Raw genomic sequence first — 24,445 nt, 5'->3', positions numbered from 1 at the left:
GAGTAGAACTACACGCTCTAATGCCGAATTAGTATCTCCACGTAATTAATACCAGCACCGATGCAAGCCCAAAGACTTTGCCGTCGTCGACGACAAGAAACTACAATGCAAGTAAGAGCACAGCAGAGGAATATAGGGTTTTATGGATATACTGGTACGAGAAGGAGCGTCGCAAATTAGGGAAGATCGTCAAACTCTCAGAATAGGCTCTTTATCTTTGGCTTCTTTTCCTTCTCTTCCTTCCCTCTAATCTTTCCTTCAAGCATTTTGCGATCAGGAAATGCTTGCACCCTTCCATGGCTCTTCTCGTAGTACTCGAGCAGGAAAGGGGGCCTATACATCTTTATATCGTGTTATATCTTGTGGTTGCTCGGATGGCCACAATGTCTGCTACTGGTCCTTATATCCTCAAGGCCCTACATTCACCCTGATGCCCTTTACATCACCCGGCGCTATTCAAATAGGCGGTCGAGATTCACTGAGCATGCTGCTTTCAAGGCGAAGGGCTGCCTACAAAGTCGGCGCATCTACTAGAACCTGTGCAATACCATACACACCTGCGAGTGCCACCACCATACGCACCACCAATTTCTTCTAACAAAATCCCACTCTTAAAAAAAGCATTCCTAGCAGGAAATTAACTAGCAAGATGATACGAAGCACTTCCATCCGTCCTACGGCTCCCAAAACTCCCTATTTCCAGCTACGGCTCGGTCATGTCGAGCACTTCATCCACCCAGGTCGCGGACAACTTCCGGTCTTCATCCCCGCTGCGACCTTCGATTTCAACAGAGACGCGCTGATCAAGCACTCCCGTTCCTTTGCCAAGCACCTCCGGGACCCCGAAAAGAATGACGAGGAGCTCGACATACTCGGCGACGAAGACGTCCCCGCCTACACCGTCTTCCACTTCTTCGTCCGCGAGAACCGCATCAGGGAAGCGGACGGCACGAAATTCGAATGGAACACCGCCGAAGACCTCGTCGAGGCATACCTCCTCGGCGAGCGCATCGGCGCATCCCGCTTCATGGACCACATCATGGACGAGCTGCTCCGCAAGCTCAAGCCGCACGCCCCGCCGGGGCAGGCGCTCGTCAACGCAGTGTGGCGCCTCGCGAAGCCGAATTCTCTGCTGCGGAAGCTGTTTGTGGAGGTTTGCGGGAGTGGGAATGTGGACTGCTGCCGCATCGAGAACTCGGATGACTATCCGAACAGCTTCTTGCGACGTGTTCAGCAGTGCTACCTGGAGCTGGGAAAGGATCGGCAGGCGACGGGAATACCGCGGTTTGGGAATCTGCCGACGAAGGTGGCGGAGTTGGGGAGCTGCTGGTATCATGACCATGCGGTGAGGGGGTTGGAGTGCTATCGAGAGGTCACGCACGTGGCGGAGCAAGTGGCTAATTCGAAGCGTAAGCGGTCGCCGTTGGCCGAAGAGGTGGACGCAGGAGCTGAGGAACCAAAGGCTCGGAAGCAGAAGCGCAAACATCCACTAGCCCAAGAGTACCGCCCGGAAGTGGAAGAGGCCCAAGTTCAGAAGCGCCAGCGCTTTGTCAAGGCGAAACCGAAGGGAAGGTTGGGCATCCGAACTCGTCTGAGTGCCATTCACAAGGTGAGCAACGATGACGGTCTGCTTTTAGCAGCTCGGAGAGTTGCTCCGGCCCGCGTCACTCACGAAGACGTTGCGTCCGACGATGACAAGGAGAATGAGCCGCTGCCACCTCCTAGTGATCAGGTAGAGCAAGTTGGTGATGGCCCTAATGTTCATGAGCCTCTCGCGTCGATCTCCGCTCTGGAAGGGGAACAAGCGGGAATCGGTGAGGATGATAGAGTCGAGAAGGAGTCGCAGGGTCATAGCGACTCCACCGTGTCAATGGTAGGGAGCCATTCCGGCGTCGATCTGAAAGACTCGATCGTGGTCGTGAAGGAGAGGCGGCTTGGCCATGGATACCCTGATGAATGAGTTGTCTTCTGTACGTTGCGTGGCGGCGTCTCTGCCTAGATCATCAGGGTTGGTGATTCGTGATGATAACATCGTTACTTGCATGGTATTTCCCTGTCGTTGACCACGGCAAAGTCTCTGGGGTTGCATCGGGGCGAGTGTTAATCACTGATGAGCGAAGAAAGAGTAAATCATGAAGTGATGAAGCAGGCTGTAAGTGAGTATCGTAGCACGTGCGTAGGGCATTTCCCGTGACTCGGCCAGGGATGGAATGGCGACATCGGCCGGCAAGGGAGCCGGCCGCTGGTTCGCGTCCGGCTCAGAGTCAATTCCGAAAGCGAACCAGCGCTGTCGGCGACTGAGAACCGTGGGCTCTGGGTGCTGGGATTCTCCGCCGCTGGTGGATTAAGACGGCGGGGCGCAGGCGTGTGAGGATGGGGACCGAGGCTGCGATATTTTACGACAGAAAGCTGTATAGAAATAGATGATCTAGATATCAGTTGCTCCACCATATCTACGTATATCATGAGAACATAAGTCAGTGGTGGAGCAAGACTTCCCTCCGCAACTCGTCACCACCCCAGCGCCTCGCACGCCCTCTTATTGGCCCACCTCAGCAGCCGCTTCTGAAACACCATGGCTATCGATACGGCACGTCGGCCGGTGGGCCTGGGCACGTGCTGGGCTAGAACTAGGGCTAGAAGCGGGCTAGTCCAGGGCAGACAGCGTGCTCCGCGCGGAACGGCATGGCGTTCTGGTTTGAGGAGCGGTGAGGCATCACGTTTGCGCGGCTACAGAGGGAGGGCTGCACTTCCCCACTCCGGGGTCGGGGCGGACGCGTTTAGCGGTGCGGGCTCAACGAAACTGGAACTGCAGGCGCAAGCTGGCGATGCCATGGGGTCTCAGATGCGCGGCCGGGGAGAGAGGCGTGAGAGCGGGATGGGGTTACACCGTGGGCGCTTGCTGCCAGCTTCGGCACGGAGCACACTCGACTCGCTTGACTGCTGCTTTCCGGATTTTGTGACTGGCTCGTGAGTTGTGCGTGTCGATGGCCGCACAGCTGCTGAACTCGAGGGGCGGAGAGGACTTGACACGGGCGTCTGCATACGTGCGCACGCCCAGTGGACCCTCGACTTCCCTCTGCATATGCTGCCCCTCTCTTTGCCCGTCCGCCTCCCGTCGGAGCCGGGGCGCGATGGTGGTGGCCCTCGTCGTTGATGCTGCCTCGCTGGCCAGGCGCGCAGAGATCTGCGCCGTGCCATTGGGGCCGCTGCTGGCATCACTGCGAGTGCAGAGGATGACGTTGAATTGGGCGCTGTGAGTGGCCGCATCTGCACGCACTGAGCCCGGCTTTCCCCCTCTAGCCATGGGACGGCGGAGGGCCCAGAAGGTTGGCTGCCAGGCTGCGGCGGAGGCTGTTCGGCAGCGAGGGTTCCAAGATCTGGAGGGCTCGAAGCGGGCGTGTCCATGGGACTTGAATATTGGAAGGCGGACGGCTCGAGGCGCACTCAGGTTAAGTGGACGTGAAGCCGTGCTGCTGTGGGTGAGGCTGCTATTATTGCTGCACAAGTCGCAGGAGGCGGGGCTAAGGCTCCTCCGCCGATGTCTATGGCTTGCCGGTTCGTCTACCTCCTAGCATCAGGGTCCTTCCCTCGCTGGACGTGACTGTCCCCCGACCACATTGTATTTGTAGTGTGCGCAAACGCCCCAAGACGCCCGCCAACTTCGCTCTTTTCTCTTGTACTTCTACGCCGTGCCCAGGTGCTGGCCATAAAGAGGCCAGCGATTCGCGTCTGCACGGGGCGCCTGGAGACCACGGAGCCAGCAGCGTTTCCCACCTCGTCTCGTACCCACCCAGCACCTCAGACACCACTGCTGCTTGCCCAGAAGCTTCAAACGGGCCGCTGCCCTCTCTCCGCCGTCCTCTGTGAGTGCCTGTTCCCTCGAGGCCCCAGCATCCCCATCGAGTGCTGCGCGACTGCCAGAATAGCGGTTCGTGTCCCCACACCGCCGCCAACCCCATGCCCCAATCCGCGGTTGACTCGAGACGCAACCACGAATCCAGCGCTGACTGTTCTTGCTCTACCAGCCAGCACCTATAAAGCCCACCATGGCCTTCTCCACCGGCCTGGGAGACCGCCAGGACGACTTGCGCTTCCGCAACCCCCAGTCCCCGCGTGACGACTCGTCGTTCCCGCCCATCACAAGTCCCCTCCGCGGCGTCGGCAGCCAGTTGCAAGGCCACAATGCCCAGCAGGTGAACGACGCCCGGGCTACCCTCCACCGTCGCTTCACCACGAATACCGTGCCCACGCTGCAGAGCACCCCGTTGTCGCCAATTGGCCAGCAGCGCCGCCAGGCCGCCGAGCCCGCCGAGTTCACCACCGCGGTAAGCCGAGAGGATGCGTTTCCTACACTTCACCGCGACTGCTATTGAGTGCCTGTGTGCGAGGAGAACAATAGGACGCTAGTCACTTCACCCTCTCGTCTATTGTTCGCCATTGACAGGCAGGCGGCCCGGGCGTTTTCTCGTCTGTGTGCGGCCAGCTATATGAACTCGCACCTGCCCACCTCTTTCCACCTTCCTCACACCATCGTCGATCGTCGTGCTGTGCCTTGCTTGCTGCGGAAATCCATAGAACTCAGCTAACATTTTTCTGTCTGTCAGACTTATCATAAGCTACAGGTTGTAAGTACCCCGAGATCTCCTCCTCCACCACCAGATCCCGCACGCGCGGTCTGATATTCACCCAACCGCCTCTCTTCGACTCCTACATCTCCTTCTCGAGCTTCTTCAGCTTGTCAGCAGCCTTCCCCGCGAAGATCTGCCGGGCTTGCTTGAAGATCTCCTCCCCACCGTCTTTCCCACCCCGCTAGTCGTCTTTCGGCTTGCGCGAGTCCTGTCCCTCCACCACTTCAACTTCTTTCCACGTCTTCACAGTCTCAGCAGATGCTAACACCTCCCCTAGCTTGAAAAGAAGAAACTCGAGTTCGAATACCTACGCGAACAACGTCGCCGATTCGAAGCTGAAATGGCTCTCTTCGAAAATCGACTCAAGGCCGACACCGACGAGGTCAGCCGCGAGATGGGTCGTTCCAGCTTCTCTGGCCAAGGCCACCAGTCCGAACCCACTACTCCCCCCGAGTTCCACGACCACGGCTTTCCTACCCAGTTCTCTCGCCCGGGTAGCAACCGCTTCTCTCTCAACTCGACCCTCAACGGAGCCCTGAACGGCTTCACTTCTCCCTCCGGAATGGCCAACCGCCAGAGCCGTGCTGGTTCTGCCCAGACTACCGCGACTTCGACTAGTTCCCTGCTCCCCTCGAAGTCCATGCCCGGCTCGCGACGCAACTCGGACGAGGAGAACGACGATCGCTACGACAACAACCGCTACCTAGGCATGATGAGCCCGCCCCCTCGATCGTATGTCCCCATTTCCTTTTGCCATTTCAAAGCGCGTCTGTCCTCACCGCTGTTTCCACTTCACTGTCTACCTTCATCATGTGCCGCCTGGAAGTTCTTCGGCTTTGTAACCTCCGACTTGCCTGCCTTCCACCCGCTGCCTTCAAGCTCACTCCTCACTTGCACCTTCACCTCTTATCTGTTATCGGATCTCACTGCAGCTCGACTACTTAATGTTGTGTAACCCCCACCTTCTTCCTTCCACCTACACCATCTTTACTTCGCATTCCTTACTCACGTCACTGCATTCCTTCGCGTTTGGCGCGTCAAACAACTGCACGGCCATCTCTAACGTCCGCGATAGCACCAATCGTCTCTCCATGCCTGTTACTTCGCAGGAACAGCGTCTTCAGGGAAACATGCAGGCCGACCTGCCTGGCCTGAGCAATGTCCTCGGACACGTCGACACGGCCAACTTCCTGTTCCGTGACGAGGACCGCCACGATCGCAACGGCGGTCGCTCTGTGACCTCACCAGAGAGCACATTCCTCCAGCAGATGGATACCGACCGGACCAAGTTCCCGATTCTCCGCGGCGAGTCTGGCAAGTACGCTCTGGATCTTGCAACTTCGCAGCAGTCTTCCTCGGATGCTCACGACAATGGCTGGAACCCGCCTGCTTCTTCGGTTCATCGTCACCATGCGCAGCTCAGCTTGCCAGTCAACACCTTCAGCAGGACCACTCAACCAGAGGAGTACGAGCTTGGCAACGGCGCTTTTGGCGAGGCTGCTCAGACCACTCCGAAGAAGTCTGGCAACCGCCACTCCATGGAGGTCAATTTCAGCCCGTACAGCACTGAGTCCAAGCGCTCCAACTTCCAGTCGGCCTCGACCAACGGCGCCTCGACCAACGGCGTTCCGAAGCTCCAGTCCTCGTACTCGGCCAATGACGTTCCGACCCTGAAGAACGGCAACGGCACCAACGGCGTCTCCAACGGCCCCGCTGCTTTCAACACCCACGCTGAGCAGCACCTTCACAATCACAACGCCAGCCTTGGTCGCCTTCCCAACCACCGCCAGAGCCAGGACTACGGCAACGGTCGCGCCCAGGAGCAAGAGTTGACTCTGCAGTCCCCGTACCGTCAGCAGGCTCGTTCGAACTTGCACGCTAGCGCTGCTCCCTTCAACGCTCCGATCACTTCTTCCCCGAGCTTGTCCGCCATGAGTGCCCTGAATGGCATCACCTCTCCGGTATCGCAGTACAACACTCCCTCCACCTTTGGTGGCTACGGCAACTACAACAATGGCACCAACGGTATGGCTAGCGGCATGGGCATGCTCAACATGGGCTTCCAGGGCATGCAGCTTGGTGCTCCGCAGATAAACTACCAGTCTGGCATGTACCAGCAGGGTCCCTACAGCCAGTATGGTCCTGGTCCTCAGTCTTACCAGCACCACTACGGTCCTCAAGGTCGCTTCCAGGATTCTCAGGCTCGCGTCATTCAGAGCCGTCGCATGCAGAACGGTGAGGGTACACTTGCGAGATTTATTTTTGTTGACTCCTGAAGAACATCTATACTAATTGCTTATCTAGATCAAAACCGCTTCGCCCACCTTGATCTCAAGACTATGTCTGGCCAGGAGATCCACCAGCTTTGCAAGGACCAGCATGGCTGCCGCTTCCTGCAGAAGCAGCTCGAGGGCAAGAACCCGGAGCACCTGGAGATTATCTTCCGCGAGACCAATCCGTTTGTGATTGAGCTGATGACTGGTAAGTTCCTCCATTTTCTGCTTCTTGCGTTCCTTTCACTAATCACCTCGCAGATCCCTTCGGCAACTACCTGTGCCAGAAGCTGTTGGAGTACACGAACGATGAGCAGCGCACTGTTCTGGTCAAGAACGCGGCTCCCTCCATTGTTCAGATCGCTCTGAACCAGCATGGAACTCGCGCTCTGCAGAAGATGATTGAGTACATCACCACTCCCGAACAGGTTTGTCCCTCCCACTTCTTTTCTGACTTACTTTCGCTAACTCTACCAGATCAATGTGATCATTGAGCACCTGAGCGGCCGCGTTGTCCACCTCATCCAGGATCTGAACGGCAACCATGTCATTCAGAAGTGCTTGAACCACCTCAGTGCCGCGGATGCTCAGTTCATCTTCGACGCGGTTGGAGAGCATTGCATCATCGTGGGCACCCACCGTCACGGCTGCTGCGTTCTTCAGCGCTGTATCGACCACGCTTCCGGGCTGCAGAAGGTCAAGCTCGTTCGCCAGATCACTGCCAACAGCATCACTCTGGTCCAGGATCCTTTCGGCAACTACGTTGTTCAGTACATCCTTGACCTGAACGAGGCTGACTTCACGCAACCTCTCTGCATGGGCTTCCGCGGTCAGGTCGCTGCCTTGTCCAAGCAGAAGTTCAGCTCCAACGTCATCGAGAAGTGTATCCGCGTCGCTGACATGAACACCAAGCGCATGATGATCGATGAGCTGCTCCACCCTGACGAGCTTGAGAAGCTTCTTCGCGACAACTTCGCCAACTACGTCGTGCAGACTGCTCTCGAGTACGCTCCTACGGACCAGACCATCCAGCTCGTCGAAGCTATCCGCCCATACCTAGTCATGATCCGCCAGACTCCATATGGTCGTCGCATCCAGAGCAAGGTTCAAGAGCGCGAGATTGCCCTCGGAAGCCTCTCCTCGGGCCACTCTTCTGGTCATGTTTCTCCGCACTCCGTCGCTGCCAGCCAGTCCCCGCCTGCCGCTTTCACTGGCCAGTACCGCGCTATGTCTTCGTACAACAGCCCTCCCCCGATGTACGCTACCGCCAGCCACGCCTATGGAGCCAACATCGTTTCCCCGCAGCCGCATCGTCTGTCCAATCCTCCTCTGCCTAGCCATCTCCAAAATACTGTACATCAGGGCTACTACGGCAGCGGACAGGGATCTTCTTCCAGTCAGCAGAGCTTCTTCTGAGTTCGTATCCAACTCGTCACGACGTAACGAACTTCTCTATGATTCACGGCTCCTTCTCTCCTTGGATCCAAAATCGCAACCTCGTCCAAAAAACCTGTTCCCACAAAAACCATCATGATGTCAGGAGACCTTCCTTTCTTTCCTGTTTGGATCTTGCATCATCTTCAACCCTTGGGAATCAAACGAGAGCGCAGCACCTTTACGACTTTTACGGCCGCTGTCACCACTAGATCCAGCAAGCTTTCCATTTTCTACCGGAAAAGCGGCGATTCCCTGGCGACCATCACTGCATCCTCCTGTATACTAACGAGGCATGGGGGGCGTACCGGACTGGCTCAGTCAATCGGACTGGTCAGCATATTTTCTTCTACATTGCTTCATTGACTGCTTGTACAAAACCATTCCCCGGCAAACGACAGACATCATCACCTGCATTACCTGGCTTTTTAACCCTTCCCCATTCCGGCACCGGACTATCTGCACCCCTATGGCTTCTTTTGCGACTGTCTTTGCTACTTGCTTTTTCATACCTTGGCTTGCGGTCACTGCGAGCATTGCATATGGAAAATCCTCATCACACAGCTTGAAGCTGTTCTGGAGCGGCCTCACCATGGATAGGTCTGCTTCTTACTTGAGGGTCTTCAATACTTTTCCTTTTTTTCCTTTGCTCTCTTTTTCCTTAGTACTCTTTGAACATACAAGGTCGGCGGCTCCTTGTGCTTTTCTTTTTACTCTTCTTGCCAACGATCTTGAAAAACTGGGAGGTCCTTGCGAATGGAGTACACTACTACGACCATTGTGGTGTGACTCTGACTGGATGCGGCTTTCGCTGCTGTGGCAGGATTCTTTGCTTTTTCTCTTGATTACTACTTTGGCGGAATGGGTTTGGATGGATGGTATGGCTAGAATTCCTCTTGACTTGACTGACCTGCGGGCTTACCTTTGGCTGGATACTCTGAGAAGCGATCTGATCACTTTGTTGAGGTTGGATTTGGTGGAGTGGCTGATTATTGGCCAGTAGGTCGGTTGAGAGGCTTGGGTAGTTAGGTATTTATGATCAATGGAATCAACTGATATTCCAATCTGTTTGTGTGTTTGGTGGAGTGATACTTATGTGTGACATTTGGGTTGAGTGGCGTGGCTGTGACACCTTTCCATGCTGAATCGAATCCGAAGCGTGGCACTCAACATGTTACGTTTGCAAAGGCGTGAATTGGAGGGAGCACGCTATTGATTTGATACACTAGAGATAAATGAGACAACTCCAACACCCGATAGCCTTTACCAATTTTGGTGACGTACCAGAGGACCTTAAGCGGTGCTGAACTAGTGCACACAAGCCTAGAGTGAATATGTCCTGGTAATCGTGATATTACCTACAGAATCCTTTGGTGTGTTACTTTGAAAGGCGGTGCCTACTTATTGTAGCCAAGCCAATCAAAATAGCCCACCTTGCCCCTCCAACGTCACCTCGAAAACAGTCATTTCGAGCTCTGAGCTTGAACCTCGTATTTGCCAGACAAACAAATTCAAACACCACCACATCGAAACCTTCAAAATGTTCAAGAAGAAGCCAAACGTATAACGTCCACCGAGCATTCCTAACCTCTGCTAAAAATCCCCAGATCAAACCTCTCTCCCCGCTCAAATCCTCCGACCGCCGCCGCACCGCCGACAGCATTATAGCAGACTTCGGCATCGTCCTCCCCATAGACAATGACGCCGATGCCAACCCCGAGGACAAGACAGCGTCAGTAGCTGCACTCACAACTCTGAGGCGGTCTCTCCTCCCCGAGAACGCGCAGTCCGCGAGGTTCACGACGACCGCGGGCCCGGAGCTCAGGCAGATATCCGGCACCGTGTATGTAGGCGCCCACGACGGTGAGGAGCAGCGCATCCTCTGGGTCAAGGTCGAGGAGACGCTCTACCCTACCGGTTCGTCCCTCCGCGCAACTCGACTTACCCATTCACTGATTCTGATTGTGTGATGCAGTCTACACGCTATGGCACAACCCCGGCATCCTCCCCCTCCTCTATACCCCCCACGCCGTGGTCGGGAAGCTGCAGAGCGGCGCCGACCTCATGACGCCGGGATTACAGCGTGGGCCGCCGTTCCCCGCGAAGGCGAAGCAGGGCGCGGTTGTGGCGATTGCGAGCTTGGAGAGCCCGACTGTGCCGATGGTGGTGGGGAGGTGTGAGATTGATGTCAGTGCGTTGCGAAAGGTGCAGGGTGCGAAGGGGCATGCGGTGCAGACGTTTCACTGGGCCGGGGATGAGATATGGGGGTGGAGCTCTGGAGGGCGGCCGGGTGGGCAGGCCCCGGAGCACCTCGATGGATGGGATGTGGGTGGGGGAGATGACGAGTTGGCGGAACAGGCCCAAGAGTTGGATCTGGAGGATGGTGATGGGGAGGGGGGTGTTGAGCTGCAGGCTGAGCGGTTGAAGGCGGAGCAAGAGCAAGAGGTGGAAGGGGAGGATGTGCCGGCGAATGAGGGGTTCGTGGATGTGTTGGAGGATAGGGAGTTGAGTCAAAAAGGTAAAGGGCTCCCTATATTCTATCTCAACAAGCCTCGTATCGTTATGACTGACAGGATGTATAGAAATCGACGACGCATTCCGAGACGCATTCCTCTACGGCGTCACACACCACATGAAAACCAACAAGAACCAACCCAGCTATGGCCTCGAGTTCCCCCTCTCCCAATCCATCGTCATGTCGGCTCTAGTCCAGCCTTTCCTACCAGCGTATACCCACGCCCGAGCAGCATCACTTCAAATCAAGAAGACGAGCTGGAAGAACATCAAGAAGTTCATCAAGTCCCTCGACAAAGCAAAGATGCTCAAGGCTAAAGACCGAGATGGAAACCAAGTCGTCATCCTCGATATTGACTTTGCAGATGACGCCTTCACATCCTTCAAGCCGTATCGACTACCCAAGAAGGATCCTCCCGCCTCGGCCCTAGCTTCCAACGGCAAAGCACCATCCGCTCCAACTGACTCCTCCGACCCTTCCATAGGCCAGAAACTCAAGATCCAATCCCTCCTCCACGCAAAAGACAAGCTCGCCCCTATTTTCACACCCTCGAACTCCGACCCTAGGGGTTACTATCCCGCATCCGAGCTCAAATCCATCCTTAGTGCCTATATCGAATCTGAGAACCTCGTCTCTCCAAAGAACAAGCGCCTCATAACCCTCAACCCCCTCATCGCAAACACCCTCTTCACGAACTCAGCGCTAGACTCCCAAGCCCTCGCCGCCGGCGCCATCCCGCGCGACGTACTGACGGAGCGCTTCATCGCGGCCTCTGCGCCCTTCCACGTCATCGCGCGCGAGTCTCCCCCCTCTAACGACAACGTCAAGCCGAAGGCGGGTGCGCCGCCTAAGATCCAGATCGTCCTCGAGACGCGCACGGGCAGCAAGACGGTGACGAAAGTGCACGGCATCGAGCCATTCTTCATCCAGCCGCAGGCTTTGGCGGACGAGTTGCGGAAGGCGTGTGCGAGCAGCACGAGCGTGGATAAGCTGATGGGCAGTAGTCCGAAGAACCCGGTCATGGAGATTCTGGCGCAGGGGCCGCAGAAGGATGCAGTGTTTAAGGCGCTGGAGAGGAGGGGGGTATTGAGGGGGTGGGTTGAGGTGGTGGATAAGACGAAGAAGAAGAAGAAGTAGGGGGATGGTTGGTGTTTGAAAAAGGCAGATTGATTGCGGTGGAGTAGGCTCGTGGCTATGGTTCTCGTGGCACTGGTTACGGGTTTGATAGCCAGTTGAGGTAGCTGAGGGAGCTCATACACTGCTGGGTCCTGCATACACATAGGCAATCATCTTTTGCTCTCTCGACTTTCCCTTGCTAGGACCTGCCCATCTCGCTCTACTTTGCCTATATCAACCTATCCCGTGGAAATTTCAGAGCCTCATATTTAGCGGAAGTAGCAGTATTTCCAACCGCCATACGTTTAGTCGAAGGACCTTGACCTCTCTTCAAACACTTCACACAATTACGCAAACACCTTGATTGGCGCTTCTTAGAATAGAATAAGCAACGCTGGCTAACTGTAGCTAATTACGAAACTTAATCACGATCGAAGAAGAGCATTCCAACAAGTTCATGGACCGAGAACATATTTAGTCGCGGCTACGAGAAGCGATGTCAATGCAGCTGTCGTTGTGGAAGGGGGACAGTCTAGCGTGCTGATAAATACGCACACATGCTTCAGGTTCTGATGCATCTCAACTACAGGCCCTCTGCGCATCCTGTGGTTAGAGTGCAGGTGGCGGCAAGGGCAAATGACGGTACTGGAAATTGATGCGAGGGATTTTATTGGCCGTAATAGCTTCTACAGGGTTAAAAAGCCTTTGCTACGCAGCATTTACGAGATACACTAACCACAGGATGCGCAAAGGGGCTATACTCCTCCTAAATCAAACTAGCTACATACGGATCAACTGCATCAACCATCATTGCACAGAAAATCTCTACCCGATCGACCTTAAGGCGGACTCGTTCTTCGTATCCTCCACCTCGCGCCGTCGCCAGCTGCTCGCATCTTGTTCTCCTGGCTTAGTGCCTTCAGATCTCAATTGTTCTCTGCCTTATATCAAGTGCCTCAACTCGTAAAAACCTTGTTAATTCGCAGTTTCCTCGTTTCAAACCCAATCTACTACACCTCCTATTTCGCCTAAGAAAGCCGCCTGAAGAATGCCTATCAAGTCGACTCTACTTCCGGCCGAGCTTGTCATTTTGATATTCGAGCAAGTTAGTGGAGCGTACTCTGTGGGATGATATATTGCTGACTCCTAAAGTTATATATTCTTGACCCCGCTACTCTTCGGACAGCGAGTACGTGCTGTCGCCTCTATCGCGACCAGCTTTGCCTCTGCTCGACCGTTCTGTCAGATTCAAATATGCATATCGAGATCGAACGCAAGCGAGAGACTTTCTGGAATCTCTCCTTGCTAACGGAGGCGAACGAGCCAAACGCGTTCAGAACATAGCGGCCAATTCTCGACATCCCCGAAGAGTGTCGTTCCCAGACTCCCTCATCAGTGCTCTCTTACAAGCTGCCAACGATCTCGTCGATTTCGAGTAAGAAATCATCACACTACCATCTTCAACGACCGACGCTAATTATCGCCGCGAAGCTGGAACCCCACGTGGCTAATCCCCAGTCCAATCGTGCAGGAGCTCAACATACGCTGGCCCCAATGCCGCCTCTCCCTCGGCTCCTTCAGCACCTTGGAACATGACGATATAGACGCACTCGTTAGCTCACCCTGTCTGTTCTCGTTGAACACCTCTCTCGAGAAGTGATAGTTTTGGCAAGCCGGATAGCTCTCTCTAAGCCACCTCAGACGATATCAGAGTAGACTACCACTTTATGTTCCCCAACTTCTTGCACTCCCCAACTTCCTTCTACCGCACCTTCAGACTGCAATGTTTCTTTAGCACGGGAATCACTCCTGGTCTGGCCTCTGCTACACCCCAAAGGCTCTTATCCGCCGCAGTGCCGGCCTCTACTCTTCACGCAAATCTTCCACAGCTCTCCCACACGCCGGTGCATCTCCGCAGGCTTCCAAAGTCCGCTAGAGACCTCTTTACGTTAACATTGTTATGCATCGGCAGCATCTCTCTCGGTCGTCAATACCCCCATTGAAAAAGTTTTCCGAAACATCTACTCCTGCGGAAAGTTCTAGCAGGATTTGAAAGAACCCGGTGCATGAAAGGCGAATGTGTGGTTTTATTGTATTGGCTGCGGCAGACCGCGCTACCATATTAAACCATGGTATCATGGATATGTATGCGGAGGCGGGAAGCATGTACAACGATAAATTGCCGTGCCGGCCACGCCCATTGTGATATTTGCGAGATCTAGATCTGCTGTAGGCGGATAGAGTATAGCGGACAAGAATGCATAAAAGCCCATCATCGAGCACACACCAACAAACGCATCCTCGGCTGGCAGATACGAGGAGACGTAGAAAACCGCACCCTCCAAACCACCACCATCTAAGGTCCCCCAGCCCCTCCACCAGCAATCCAAACCGCTAACCCTCCCCCCTCATCCAACTTCCCATACGCCCGTCAAACCACCCCAAGCCAGCGGCAAAGCGGTATACACACACAGCAGTCCCAGCATCTAAAACCCCCCTCCCACCCGCTGTCCGAAACCCGTGTAATCACCGCGAAGCTTAGAATATGATATGTTGTTATTACATCCCCTGCGTATGTTTCGAGCAGTTACGCAAGTTGTCAGAGCGTGTACTCCCCCCTGCCACCGTCTGAGGTTGGCAGTGGCCCAGCGCGCTCGCTGCATGCTCCAATCACCATAGCTCCGGCCTCGAAAAATGCATCGAGGCGCTTCAAACAGCGGCGGCACACTTGTCAGTAAACGTCACCAGGCGCTCTGAACCGTGCACGTCTGAATACTCAACGGGCCAATACGGCTGAGAAAAACCGTGAAAGAAATCACTTATAACCCCAGGCACGAAATGGTAGTCTTAGCAGAATTATTATGAACTACTTACTTACCCAGTAGTCCAACCACCACACGACACAAGAAACCTCACCAGAAACAACCCCATCTTCAGCAACTCAAACCCACTCAAAACACGATCCACACATCAACCCACTTTTTTCACCCCCCTCAACTACAAGGAAAAAGGGAAATAAAGCCTGAACTACGGTTCTAAAAACCGCGAGGAAAGAAGTCCGGCTCTCTAGCCTTCGCGTAAGCGTGTCCAGGGTATGGTAGGGGGTATTCGTATCGTACAGGGGGTAACGCCAGGAAAGAAAGAAGGGCTAGGCAATCTCGACGACGCGGTGGATGATGCGTGAGCCGATCGAGGTTGCGACCGAGGAGATGCCCGAGAAGAGGCTGGGCAGGAGGTTGTAAAGCATCATGCAGACGATCACGATGAGGAGAGGGAACTAGTGACGAGGGTTAGTATGATTGATAGTGATGGTAGTCAGATAATTGACGTGAACTTACCCAGAAGAACCATAGGTTCCTGTCCGTGGTGATCCTCATCAGCTGCTGCGCATGTGCTTCACGCAACGCCTCTTGCTTCTCCTTCGACAGCGGCTTGCGGCCAATCCGGACGTCTAACTTGCCCTTGACGACTGGTGTAACGCTCGACGATGCTTCAACGGTCGATTCCATCGTAGCAGCCTTTTGGTCAAGTAGCTTTTCGGCGACGTTGTTAAGCTTCTTGACAATGTTACTGCTCTCCCCGTGTCCTGGGTACAGGTGGTCGTAAGATGGCGGAGGCGGCGATGGAGCAGACTGGAACGGGAGGTAGTTGCGCCAGCTAGGCTCTTCAACGACAGTAGCGTTGCTGGAGTCAGACTCGGTGCGGAGCGGGACCTGCATCCTGTGAGGAACGAGGGAGCTGATGCGACGAACGACGGGAGAGTCTTGATAGTCCTGAAGGTTCACAGGAAGCTGGAATGTGCGAACGTTCTGCTGGAACTGCTGGATCTGAGCTGCCAGTTGATTGCCCCAATTCACGACTGCGGCAGCCGAAATAGGCTGTTGCTCCGGCTCTAATACCACAGAGCGAGGGTGTTGGATGTGGACCGCAGAACTGTTGCGGCGCGAGCGAACCCAGGCGTTAGATACCATGGGCTCCTCGGTGTCATTGTTCTCGTCACCGGTGCTGCTCTCACCCGCGTCTGCGTCTACCACAGATGAATATGTACTCGCGGAAGCCTGAGAAGGTCCTTCCCAGAGCGATCTCGTGGATGCAACGCTGCTGGCCCGACTACGCATCGACAAGGCTCCAGCACTCCGAGTCCTTGAATGGTATGGAGTTCGGCGTAGCATATCAGATACCTCCGCACTCGGTGTCAGGTCTTCAGCCACGTAACCACGAAGGCTTCGAACGGTCGGGTCTGCACCTCGGAGAATCAGGCGTCGTATGATCTGGGTATGGCCACGCATCGAAGCAACCATCAAAGATGTGTATCCGCCCTTGTCTCGGATGTCGGGATCAGCACCTCGAGCAAGCAATCCGGCAACAAGACGAGTGAAGCCGAGACCCGCTGCCAAGGACAGCATGGTGGACCCATTCTCGAGCTGCAGGTTATACTGGGGGAGGTAGATGCCGTCGTGCATATCCAAAACATTCAGAATCTCCAAAAATGACTCTTCCGTAGCCGCCTTGTCTGTCGGAGCAGCTTGTCGGTGCTGGCGTCCGGATTGGTAAACATTACTCGAGTAACCCCCTTGACTACTCTGGTTTTGGGCAGCTGCTAATATGCTCCTCATTATTTCTTTCTCGGAACCGGTTCCGTTCGATTGCTGAGCCAATACTTGCATCGTTAACTCCGTTAGCCTAGCCAACTCATCATCAACGTATGTGAATCTACCGCAAGATTGGGGGAGGCGTTGCGGCGTTCCGTCTGGCGCCCTCGAAACAAGGGAAACAATAACATCTCCAACTTGTGTGCCACGAGGCACCAAACACACCAGCGTGCTGTTGCCCCAATAGGTGGTTGTAGTCGCCAACTGGTCGCCAAACATAGCCTCCATGCCGCGATGGAAGCTGCTACCAAGCAAAGTGACCTCGTAGCCGCCATTAATTGACCCTCGCTCAGGAATGATCTTATTGATGGCTGGCGGCACCTGCTGAGCGGTGGTATTCGTTGGGCTGGACAGAGCGTTTGGGAACGTCTGGAATGGCCGCTCTTGAGACGGGTGGAATTGGTGCAGCGTCGGCATTGGAGTCATTACCTGGGGCATTCCACGATCGTACCCAGTTTGCGTATTGGCGATGGTCCGTTCTGTGGGGCTCCCAGATCTACTGGCGTAGGCAGAGTTCGGAGTGGAGAAATATGCACCAGGGTCCGGAATCGACGGATCGAAGTTCATATGCGGGTTGTGAGGCTCGAAATTTAGAGGGGCCGGGATCGAAGCTCCCATCGGATTTGATCTCGCAGCAGTGTTCATATTCTGCACTGACATCGACGATGGGATCATTGGAGCTTCTGGTGACTGCATGAAGGGGGGCGTGTTAAGTGAAAGGGGAGTAGGGAGGCCATTGAACCCGGCCGAAAGCGGAGCGCCAGGCATGGGACGGGAGGCCATCTCATCCAACCGAGTCATGCTTAGCCCCGACGGGATCTTGTGGTGTGCGGAAGCGCTGGGTTTACGCTTCTTGTTTGGACCAGTTTGGGCTGAAGGCGACGCTTGCCTGGAGGCATTGCGGGAATGCATAGCGTGAGATTGATAGCCGGAGACTTTCCCCATGCCTTGCTGAGGTGAATAGGGCGAGAACTGCTGAGCCATGGCAGCTAGGTCCGTAGCCGAGTGATACGGTCGAGGATACTCTGGTCGCATCATGGTTCGCTCGTTGTCGTAGGGATCTCCTGGACCAAAGCTAGGGTCACCGTAGTGTACAGTCGGGGGCAGAGCGCCAGGAGCTGTCGCAGTCTTGTGATCATCAGTAATGATGATTGGCTGGGTTATGGCCTGTGCGATGAGCTGGCCTTGCGAGGTCTTGATGGTGAAGATGACCTGGAAACCAAGCTTCTCACCATGATGACGGCAGTAGCAAGCGATGCGCATGGGAACGGTGACGTGTCGTGCATCCGGGGACATTGGCAAAGGAGAGACGGGAGCATTGTCCTTGCCCGCGGCAGTATCCCATTCCTTATACTCCTTGTTGTTGAAGAGCACCACTCGCTGGTCACCGTATCGCTCCCAAAGCGCTTCGTCCTCCGACTTCTTTGCGCGCTTTCGTCCTGCGCGCTTCTTCTCTCGGGCAATGCAGCCTTCGCAAATGCCAACGGGGCCACCGTTCAACGGGTGGCCGGGGTCGTCATTGATATCGCTGCCAGAGGCAGAGTCACTGGATGCTCGTCGCTGCGGTATCAGCTCCAATCCTGCGGCTCGCCTGAACGCTTGTTGAATTGCCAGCGGGCCTCCCTTCTGCATTGCACTAGCACAGACCAGTAGAGTTGTCAGCTCAAGGGTCTCCGGCTTGTTAGCATACTTTTCAATGTCTTTGTCATTGGCAAGCAACTTTGCTTTTGAGATGGCGTACGTCGGGAGATGTATAGCTGAGATACCTGCCGGTAGCGGGTCGACGGAGAGCGTGATTTTGATCTGGGTCTCGACTCTCGACTTTCCGGTCTCTGATCCGATGTACAGAGCGGCTTGCGTCCCGAGGCCTGGCATCTGCCCGTTCTGCAAGGCTGCGGGCGAGACTGTTGCTCTAAACGGCGACGATGCCGCACCCGCATATGCAGGGTGTTGGCCCTGCGCCCATTGCGAGTTGGTGTCCCAAATGGCGGGCGCCGTCATGCGCTTGCGGGTCATGGGAGACGGGGACTGGTATCCATTGAACATATGCGGAGAATTGTCGCTCGACATTGCGTTGGCAGAGGACGGGGAACCGTCGCGCGACTCAGATCCAAGGAAGAAGGCAGCTTTGCTGGGACTGGCCTACGTGGGGGAAAGATATCAGTCAACGCCAAGACCAAAACAAACGCTCGAGGCCGAAGAGCTTACCGTCGGCACCTGGTTCCTCATCCCAAAGTTCTGCTGCAGCTTCGACGGCGTTATCGTCTGCTCCTGCGGGCTATTCGGGCCGCTGAAGTCTGGGAATTGCGAGGCCATCTGCGTCCCCATGGCGTCCACGGCCTGGTCCGTCTCTTGCTTCATCTTGTGCATCTCCGGGGACAAGCTGCCCTCATGCATGGCCCACCCCAAATCCATCGTCTCTCCCGTCATCACGGTCGATGGCTTCCTCTTGCGACTGCGGGAGGAGTCTGAAGACGAGTCAGGAACTGAGCTCTCTGGTGATGTCGAGGATCCTCCGTCCATGGAGCCTGGTTGCAGTCGCCGGCCGTATCCCAAGAAGTCGCTCTCACTATACAGCTGAGGCGCCTTCGCAGCCCCGCCCAACATTGGGGTCTCAGGTGGCGCAGGCGACGCAAAGGAGTCATTAAAAAAACGTGGCGACGTCTCATCGAAAAGAGTAATGTGCCCGCCTTGCTCCCAGCTCATCTCTCCGGACGGATCCCCAATCACGTCCCCGCCCATAGTCATTCCACCATTGAGGAAGTCTTCACCGTCCATGTACGGTGCCAGTATCGCGAGGTTTTTCTTGCAAAGAAACGAGCCGCAGTGAAGAAGTCTTCACTCGTCGGAGGAAGCTCCGGTCTCGGGAGTCAAATTGGCAAAGACGCAGCTCGCTTGGGATTTTCAGGTGGAAGGCGCCATAGATGACCGAAGATGGGAGGTGTATTGGGAGGTAAGATTGGGTTTCGCAAGCGTCAGGCCAGCTGCAATGCGATAATTGTACTGGAAAAAATCGTGGTTAGCCTCGAGAACGAAGGAGCACGCCGAGGCAACGTTTACGGGAGAAGTTCCAACTGGGCTCACCGCTCGAGACGATGGTGGCGCTCGGGAGGGTCCAAAAGCAACAGCGCACGAAAACCGAGGGTGAGGAGTAGGGAGCGCGCGGAAGAGTGAGAGGAGTAAGGGCTCAAGAGTTGGCAGAGAGTGTGGAGAAGGTCGTCGTGGAGGGCAAAGACACCGCGAGCCCGTGTATGCGGAGGTGTCGCAAGGAGGCCCTAATCACTCGTTATTACCCGGTAGCCCGTTTACGACCCTCCGCCGATCCCCTATAGGCGAAGTTCCATGGTGTGGGCGCCGTCATTCCCATTGTCTGGTACGCGTACATCGACGACTCCCCTCCGCCCAATACCGTCAGCTGTCATCTGCTTGCGACCTCAGAATAGCAGTGTCTAGCATCTGCATCGTTCAGTGTCGTTCAGGTTGCTTCCTTGGAACAATACAGGCGGCCTTATCACGGCACCTCGATGTCTCGCAGGCCATTGACGACTACTGCCATCTAGCTGCATTCCCTTACCTGTTTATCTGGATAGCAGGAGGCCTCGTCGCGCCCAAAATAGCTGGTGCCATGACATACCTAGCCGCCTCTTGTATGTGTATCAGAGTGTATGCACGAGGAGGGGTGGGGAGCGGGTCCTTTTGCTGCATCGTAATCACTACTCCTGCCAGGCCTCCCGCTCCCTGCACTGCACTGCACTGAGTTACTCCAAACGGCAATCTGCGTGCTCCGAAGTATTGGCAGTTTCTTGCCAGAAGACACGCTCTCTCGCCAGCGTTTGATTTTTCTCAGCTCATTTCGAGAGACTCGATTCGATGTAAAGTCCGAGAGAGACATGGAAGAGAGATATTCCACAAGTTTGAAGTAGTTCAATGCATGACGAGAAACCTTCATCCTCGTAATGTACGGAGCCAGGAACCCCGTATTGCGTATTCTACGTCCCGAACCTAAATCTTGGAAACCTTGAAAGATGACAGCACTCAACCCACCATTCCCGCTAGTAGAGCTGCGGAGTTGGGACCGAGAGGCCAACGGGTGTTAGAAAAGCACGCCGGACTAGACGCCACAGGCAAGTCGTAACGGCTTCCAAATGCAAAGTGGCGTGTACGCAAGCTGGAGAGACGGAGAAAGTATTCCACACACCTCCTTCTGGTTCGTGGTAAAATCCTACAAAGGAATTCACTACGCTCCTGCAGCCGTTAGAATACGCCACCTGCACATTAAGTGCCACAAGCCCTGCCTGTTCTATCTGCCGCTGTTCAGTTCCTCTGCAACACACTCGTGAAAAGGTTTATCCATCCGTCCATCCCATCAATCACCTATCTACCTCTCACATCCACGCCCGCTATCTCTCCCACACACACACGAGGTGTTCCCGGAGCGCTTAATGTCCAGCCCTCCAGCCCTACCAGGATTGTCCCCGCGCGGTGGCGACAAGATCACCGGTTTGTATGATATGCAGGCAGCAAGCAGTGTGGGTTTGCGGCTCCGAGTATCGTTCCGGCGGGTACATGCAGGTACAACTTGGTAATATCGTCAAAAGAAAAATGCATGAGTTGTAGGTAACGATGCTTGAGACGCATGCAAAATATTAGTGCCGAAACAAAATTTCAAGTCCGGATCAATCAGTCCTGCGGGTTTCGGTGCCAGTTCTGACAGTTCTGATACCCCATCGAAGTTCCCCGAGTGCTGTGAAACACCCTAATGACCCGGCCAAGCACCATAAGCCGCGGTAACACGTCACGCCCCTCCCTCTCATCCAGAGCATTCAAAATATTTGTAAGGACAATGCCTTGTCATAGATATCCGTACATCTTTTTGCTCCTGTTTGTGGGGCTCCCACGTCCTAACAGAAACTGGGGCAGCGGATACACTTCCAATATGCGCACACCATGATGGCACTATCGGAGGTAGCCTCGCAAATTTACTAGTCATCCAAAACGCCGAACTTCTCTCAAATTCTGAATTCTGAAATTACTATGAGGCTCCTCGCGCAGCGGTGAACGAGTGTACGGATTTCTATGACGAGACATTATACATGTCAATCCTGCCGGTGCTGAGACCCCACCGAAGCCCTTTAGGGTTGCGAACACCTCGAACACCCTGATGACACTGAGGCTAGGTAGCGTCATAAGCCGCAGTAGACACGTCCCATTCACAAACCCTCAAAACCTCTATAATTACACGCTTCATTGAATTATCCAGTGCTTCACTACCTAGGCACTTCATCTTCAACTGCTAAAGGGCTCTCACAAGCCACCGTCCATCCTTCGGCCCCTCGGAAATCCCTAGTGAGAAATTCGTCAGACGACCTCCATACCTACGCTACTCCAGTCATGCCCTCGCATCCCCACCCCAATGCAGAACGACCACCTGGCCTCAACTCCAACTTCAAGCCAAACCCCCGTACTCAACCCTGTCGAAGTATGTATTGTAGGCAGCAGCCAACGCCACCTCCACGCGGCCAAATCCAAGCGCAATCGCATATGTACATACACCTTGATCGTCTCTCATTCTCATCATTCGTCATCTGTGCGCGCGAAGCCGCTGACTGCCTTTCATGAGATACCAGCAGCCAGGCTCTTCGTCCTGTAGTCCTCGAAGCTTGGGAACTGACTGGTGGCGACGCCGTTCTTCCGGTCTAGCTCATCCTGCCACGCCTGCTCTTCTTCCTCGAAGAGGCGGTGGTACTTTCGCTTCTCTTCGCGGCGGAAGTAGAGTGGTGGTTGTTTGAGTTGGGCGACGGGTTGGGTTATGAGGATGTGCTTTGTTGAAGAACCTGAACACCAACGTGTTAGAACTCCAATGGTAGTCGCAGAAGAAAAGGAATCATACCTGGCGTCTCATACATGCAATCATGTAGCAATCGCTCTAGAACGGTTCTCAGAGCTCTAGCTCCAGTTCCCATACTGGTAGCTGATTTCGCAACCTCCCTCAAAGCGCCAGAAGTAAAGCCCAGCTCTATGCCACTCAGCTTGAACAGCTGCTCGAACTGGCCTAGCAGGCTATTCCGCGGCTCGGTGAGTACTCTCACTAGCGATTCCTCATCTAGCGCAGACAGAGCACATGAGACAGGGAGTCGACCAATAAGTTCGGGGATCATGCCGAATTTCTGTAGATCAGAAGGTACTACAAGATCAAGGGTGTTGTAGATTCTCTTCGAGCTGTCCGATTTCCTAGCTCCTTGTGGTGTCGTATTCTCTCGAACAAAGAACGGGAGATGTTTCTTGAACATCTCATCTTCGCCAGTCAACATGGTATTGTGGGCATCCTCTTTCGTAGGCGCGCGCCGCACTTCGGCGCCGAATCCAAGCCCACCCTTGGCGACTCGGTCCAGCACCATTTTGTGCAGACCTCCAAAGGCCCCAGCGCAAATGAAGAGGATGTTGTCGGTCTTGATGTTGATAATCTCGCCTTTGGCCGCTGGAGGCGCAGCATCTCTTCCATTCTGTCCAGCTCTGCTGCTATGGCTCGAACTCCGCTCCTGATTCACTTTTATTTGAAGCGTTGTTCCCTCGATTATCTTCAACAGAGCTTGTTGGACGCCTTCACCACCAACATCCTTGCCATGGTGTACTTTTGCTGCGGCGATCTTGTCGACCTCGTCGAGAACGATGATGCCACGCTCCGCGGCGGCTATGTCGAAGTTTGCGGCGGAAATGAGCCGTTGTACGCATACTTCGACGTCCTCGCCAATGTACCCAGCGGATGTGAAAGGCGTGCAGTCGGAGATGCTAACTGGGACGTCGAGCACGCGAGCTAGGGTCTTGATCATGAGCGTCTTGCCCACACCCGAGGGACCAAGTAATAAGACATTCGATTTCTCGATTGTGAGTGGACTAGTATCAATTATAGGAGGCTCGGGAACGGGTTCCTGCTTTGGAGGAGGCTCGACAGGCTCGACGGGTTCCGGCTTTGGTGGATCCGGATGAGAAGCGAATATAGGTTTCAACGGCGCTACTTGTTGCTGTCCTGGATATTCATCTGCGTTAGAATAAGCTCAATACCATTGCATGAGGTGAATGCTCACCCTCGACTGGGTGCCGGTTCCTCCTCGCGTGCTCGGCTTCCAACCTAGCTTGTTCCTCTTCGCGCCGCTGCACCTCCTGAACCCGCTGGTAGTGATTGTATACGGCAACACTCAGGACTTTCTTAGCCCTCTCCTGCCCAACTACGAACTGGTCCAAATGGTCTTTCAGGGCCTTGGGCGTCACCCTCGGCACCCCCGCTATGCTGGCATCTCCCAGCGGTCCGCCCGTTGGCTGGCCTGGCTCATATTCTCCTGTAAAGCCTTGTCCCGAGAAATCCGATCGTTCGAAGCGGTCGAGTCGTCTTGTGGTCGAGTGTAAGGTTCGGCGCGAGGTGACGGTGGCGAGGGCGACGTATGAGATTCGGGAGTGAGGGTTCAAGGTGATGGAGAGCGACAGCGTGGGTCTCGCCATATTGGCGAGCTGAAGGGCCTACCCCGTGCAATTAGCAACTGTGCGAGGTGTTATTCATTCGGGCACGCGCAGGCGGGTCGTGAGGCGTGGCGATGGAGCTGTTGTCGAGGGCCCTTGGTCCGCGATGGAGCTCGACGCGGGGTTAGCGCTGTTGCCAGGCTGCCGCCACCGATAAGCGGGACCGAGCCGGGGAAGGGGAGAATATACGGGGTGGTGTCAGAGCTTCCTATATATTGATCTCTGCTTCGCAATATCTATCTATCTGCGCGTTATTCCTACTCTAGAAGTTCACTGCACTCCACAAACCTCGAATCTCACCCGGCTGTA

General features: G+C 55.0%; 8 protein-coding genes across 8 annotated transcripts; 4 read left to right on the top strand and 4 right to left on the bottom strand.

Annotated features, from left to right (window-relative positions):
* The first annotated feature begins 428 nt into the window (after positions 1 to 428).
* Positions 429 to 2,045, top strand: BDZ99DRAFT_286473 (uncharacterized protein). Its single transcript, XM_033714059.1, has one exon. It carries the CDS (start codon positions 650 to 652, stop codon positions 1,958 to 1,960), a length of 1,311 nt encoding a protein of 436 aa, XP_033577609.1. The 5' UTR covers positions 429 to 649; the 3' UTR covers positions 1,961 to 2,045.
* A 363-nt stretch (positions 2,046 to 2,408) lies between these two features.
* BDZ99DRAFT_286421 (uncharacterized protein) lies at positions 2,409 to 3,476 on the bottom strand. Its single transcript, XM_033714058.1, has one exon. The coding sequence runs from the start codon at positions 3,406 to 3,408 to the stop codon at positions 2,842 to 2,844; it is 567 nt and encodes a 188-aa protein (XP_033577608.1). The 5' UTR covers positions 3,409 to 3,476; the 3' UTR covers positions 2,409 to 2,841.
* A 573-nt stretch (positions 3,477 to 4,049) lies between these two features.
* BDZ99DRAFT_386224 (uncharacterized protein) lies at positions 4,050 to 8,320 on the top strand (the record flags this gene model as incomplete). The annotated part of the gene is made up of 7 exons (XM_033715463.1): positions 4,050 to 4,328; positions 4,608 to 4,628; positions 4,909 to 5,363; positions 5,707 to 6,866; positions 6,936 to 7,112; positions 7,166 to 7,332; positions 7,382 to 8,320. 7 exons carry the CDS (start codon positions 4,050 to 4,052, stop codon positions 8,318 to 8,320), a joined length of 3,198 nt encoding a protein of 1,065 aa, XP_033577607.1.
* A 1,520-nt stretch (positions 8,321 to 9,840) lies between these two features.
* On the top strand, positions 9,841 to 12,401 carry BDZ99DRAFT_497644 (RNA binding protein-like protein Ligatin/Tma64). The gene is made up of 4 exons (XM_033723530.1): positions 9,841 to 9,899; positions 9,946 to 10,255; positions 10,314 to 10,856; positions 10,921 to 12,401. The coding sequence occupies exons 1-4, from the start codon at positions 9,879 to 9,881 to the stop codon at positions 11,988 to 11,990; spliced, it is 1,944 nt and encodes a 647-aa protein (XP_033577606.1). The 5' UTR covers positions 9,841 to 9,878; the 3' UTR covers positions 11,991 to 12,401.
* Positions 12,402 to 13,598: 1,197 nt separating this feature from the next.
* BDZ99DRAFT_462003 (uncharacterized protein) lies at positions 13,599 to 14,218 on the top strand. Its single transcript, XM_033719740.1, has one exon. The coding sequence runs from the start codon at positions 13,697 to 13,699 to the stop codon at positions 13,970 to 13,972; it is 276 nt and encodes a 91-aa protein (XP_033577605.1). The 5' UTR covers positions 13,599 to 13,696; the 3' UTR covers positions 13,973 to 14,218.
* Positions 14,219 to 14,874: 656 nt separating this feature from the next.
* On the bottom strand, positions 14,875 to 17,971 carry BDZ99DRAFT_286391 (uncharacterized protein). Its single transcript, XM_033714057.1, has 2 exons — positions 15,308 to 17,971; positions 14,875 to 15,246 (listed from the first exon to the last, which is right to left on the bottom strand). Exons 1-2 carry the CDS (start codon positions 17,915 to 17,917, stop codon positions 15,118 to 15,120), a joined length of 2,739 nt encoding a protein of 912 aa, XP_033577604.1. The 5' UTR covers positions 17,918 to 17,971; the 3' UTR covers positions 14,875 to 15,117.
* Positions 17,972 to 18,007: 36 nt separating this feature from the next.
* On the bottom strand, positions 18,008 to 19,892 carry BDZ99DRAFT_286388 (uncharacterized protein). The gene is made up of 3 exons (XM_033714056.1): positions 18,830 to 19,892; positions 18,363 to 18,763; positions 18,008 to 18,292 (listed from the first exon to the last, which is right to left on the bottom strand). The coding sequence occupies exons 1-3, from the start codon at positions 19,397 to 19,399 to the stop codon at positions 18,280 to 18,282; spliced, it is 984 nt and encodes a 327-aa protein (XP_033577603.1). The 5' UTR covers positions 19,400 to 19,892; the 3' UTR covers positions 18,008 to 18,279.
* Positions 19,893 to 22,234: 2,342 nt separating this feature from the next.
* Positions 22,235 to 24,118, bottom strand: BDZ99DRAFT_487537 (P-loop containing nucleoside triphosphate hydrolase protein; the record flags this gene model as incomplete). The annotated part of the gene is made up of 3 exons (XM_033722839.1): positions 22,235 to 22,455; positions 22,512 to 23,660; positions 23,707 to 24,118. 3 exons carry the CDS (start codon positions 24,116 to 24,118, stop codon positions 22,235 to 22,237), a joined length of 1,782 nt encoding a protein of 593 aa, XP_033577602.1.
* Positions 24,119 to 24,445: the final 327 nt, after the last annotated feature.

This window comes from Mytilinidion resinicola, assembly GCF_010093595.1.
Source record: "Mytilinidion resinicola strain CBS 304.34 unplaced genomic scaffold BDZ99scaffold_8, whole genome shotgun sequence".
Lineage (NCBI taxonomy): Eukaryota > Fungi > Ascomycota > Dothideomycetes > Mytilinidiales > Mytilinidiaceae > Mytilinidion > Mytilinidion resinicola.
This window is presented reverse-complemented; position numbering and strand designations above follow the sequence as displayed.

Coding starts and splice junctions, on each gene's coding strand:
- BDZ99DRAFT_286473 (XM_033714059.1), top strand. CDS start 650: ATGATACGAAGCACTTCCATCCGTCCTACGGCTCCCAAAACTCCCTAT.
- BDZ99DRAFT_286421 (XM_033714058.1), bottom strand. CDS start 3,408: ATGGACACGCCCGCTTCGAGCCCTCCAGATCTTGGAACCCTCGCTGCC.
- BDZ99DRAFT_497644 (XM_033723530.1), top strand. CDS start 9,879: ATGTTCAAGAAGAAGCCAAAC. Junction 10,256..10,313: donor GGAGACGCTCTACCCTACCG/GTTCGTCCCTCC, acceptor TGTGTGATGCAG/TCTACACGCTATGGCACAAC. Junction 10,857..10,920: donor TAGGGAGTTGAGTCAAAAAG/GTAAAGGGCTCC, acceptor CAGGATGTATAG/AAATCGACGACGCATTCCGA.
- BDZ99DRAFT_462003 (XM_033719740.1), top strand. CDS start 13,697: ATGTTCCCCAACTTCTTGCACTCCCCAACTTCCTTCTACCGCACCTTC.
- BDZ99DRAFT_286391 (XM_033714057.1), bottom strand. CDS start 17,917: ATGTCCCCGGATGCACGACACGTCACCGTTCCCATGCGCATCGCTTGC. Junction 15,247..15,307: donor GGAACCTATGGTTCTTCTGG/GTAAGTTCACGT, acceptor CCTCGTCACTAG/TTCCCTCTCCTCATCGTGAT.
- BDZ99DRAFT_286388 (XM_033714056.1), bottom strand. CDS start 19,399: ATGGACGGTGAAGACTTCCTCAATGGTGGAATGACTATGGGCGGGGAC. Junction 18,764..18,829: donor TGAGGAACCAGGTGCCGACG/GTAAGCTCTTCG, acceptor TCCCCCACGTAG/GCCAGTCCCAGCAAAGCTGC.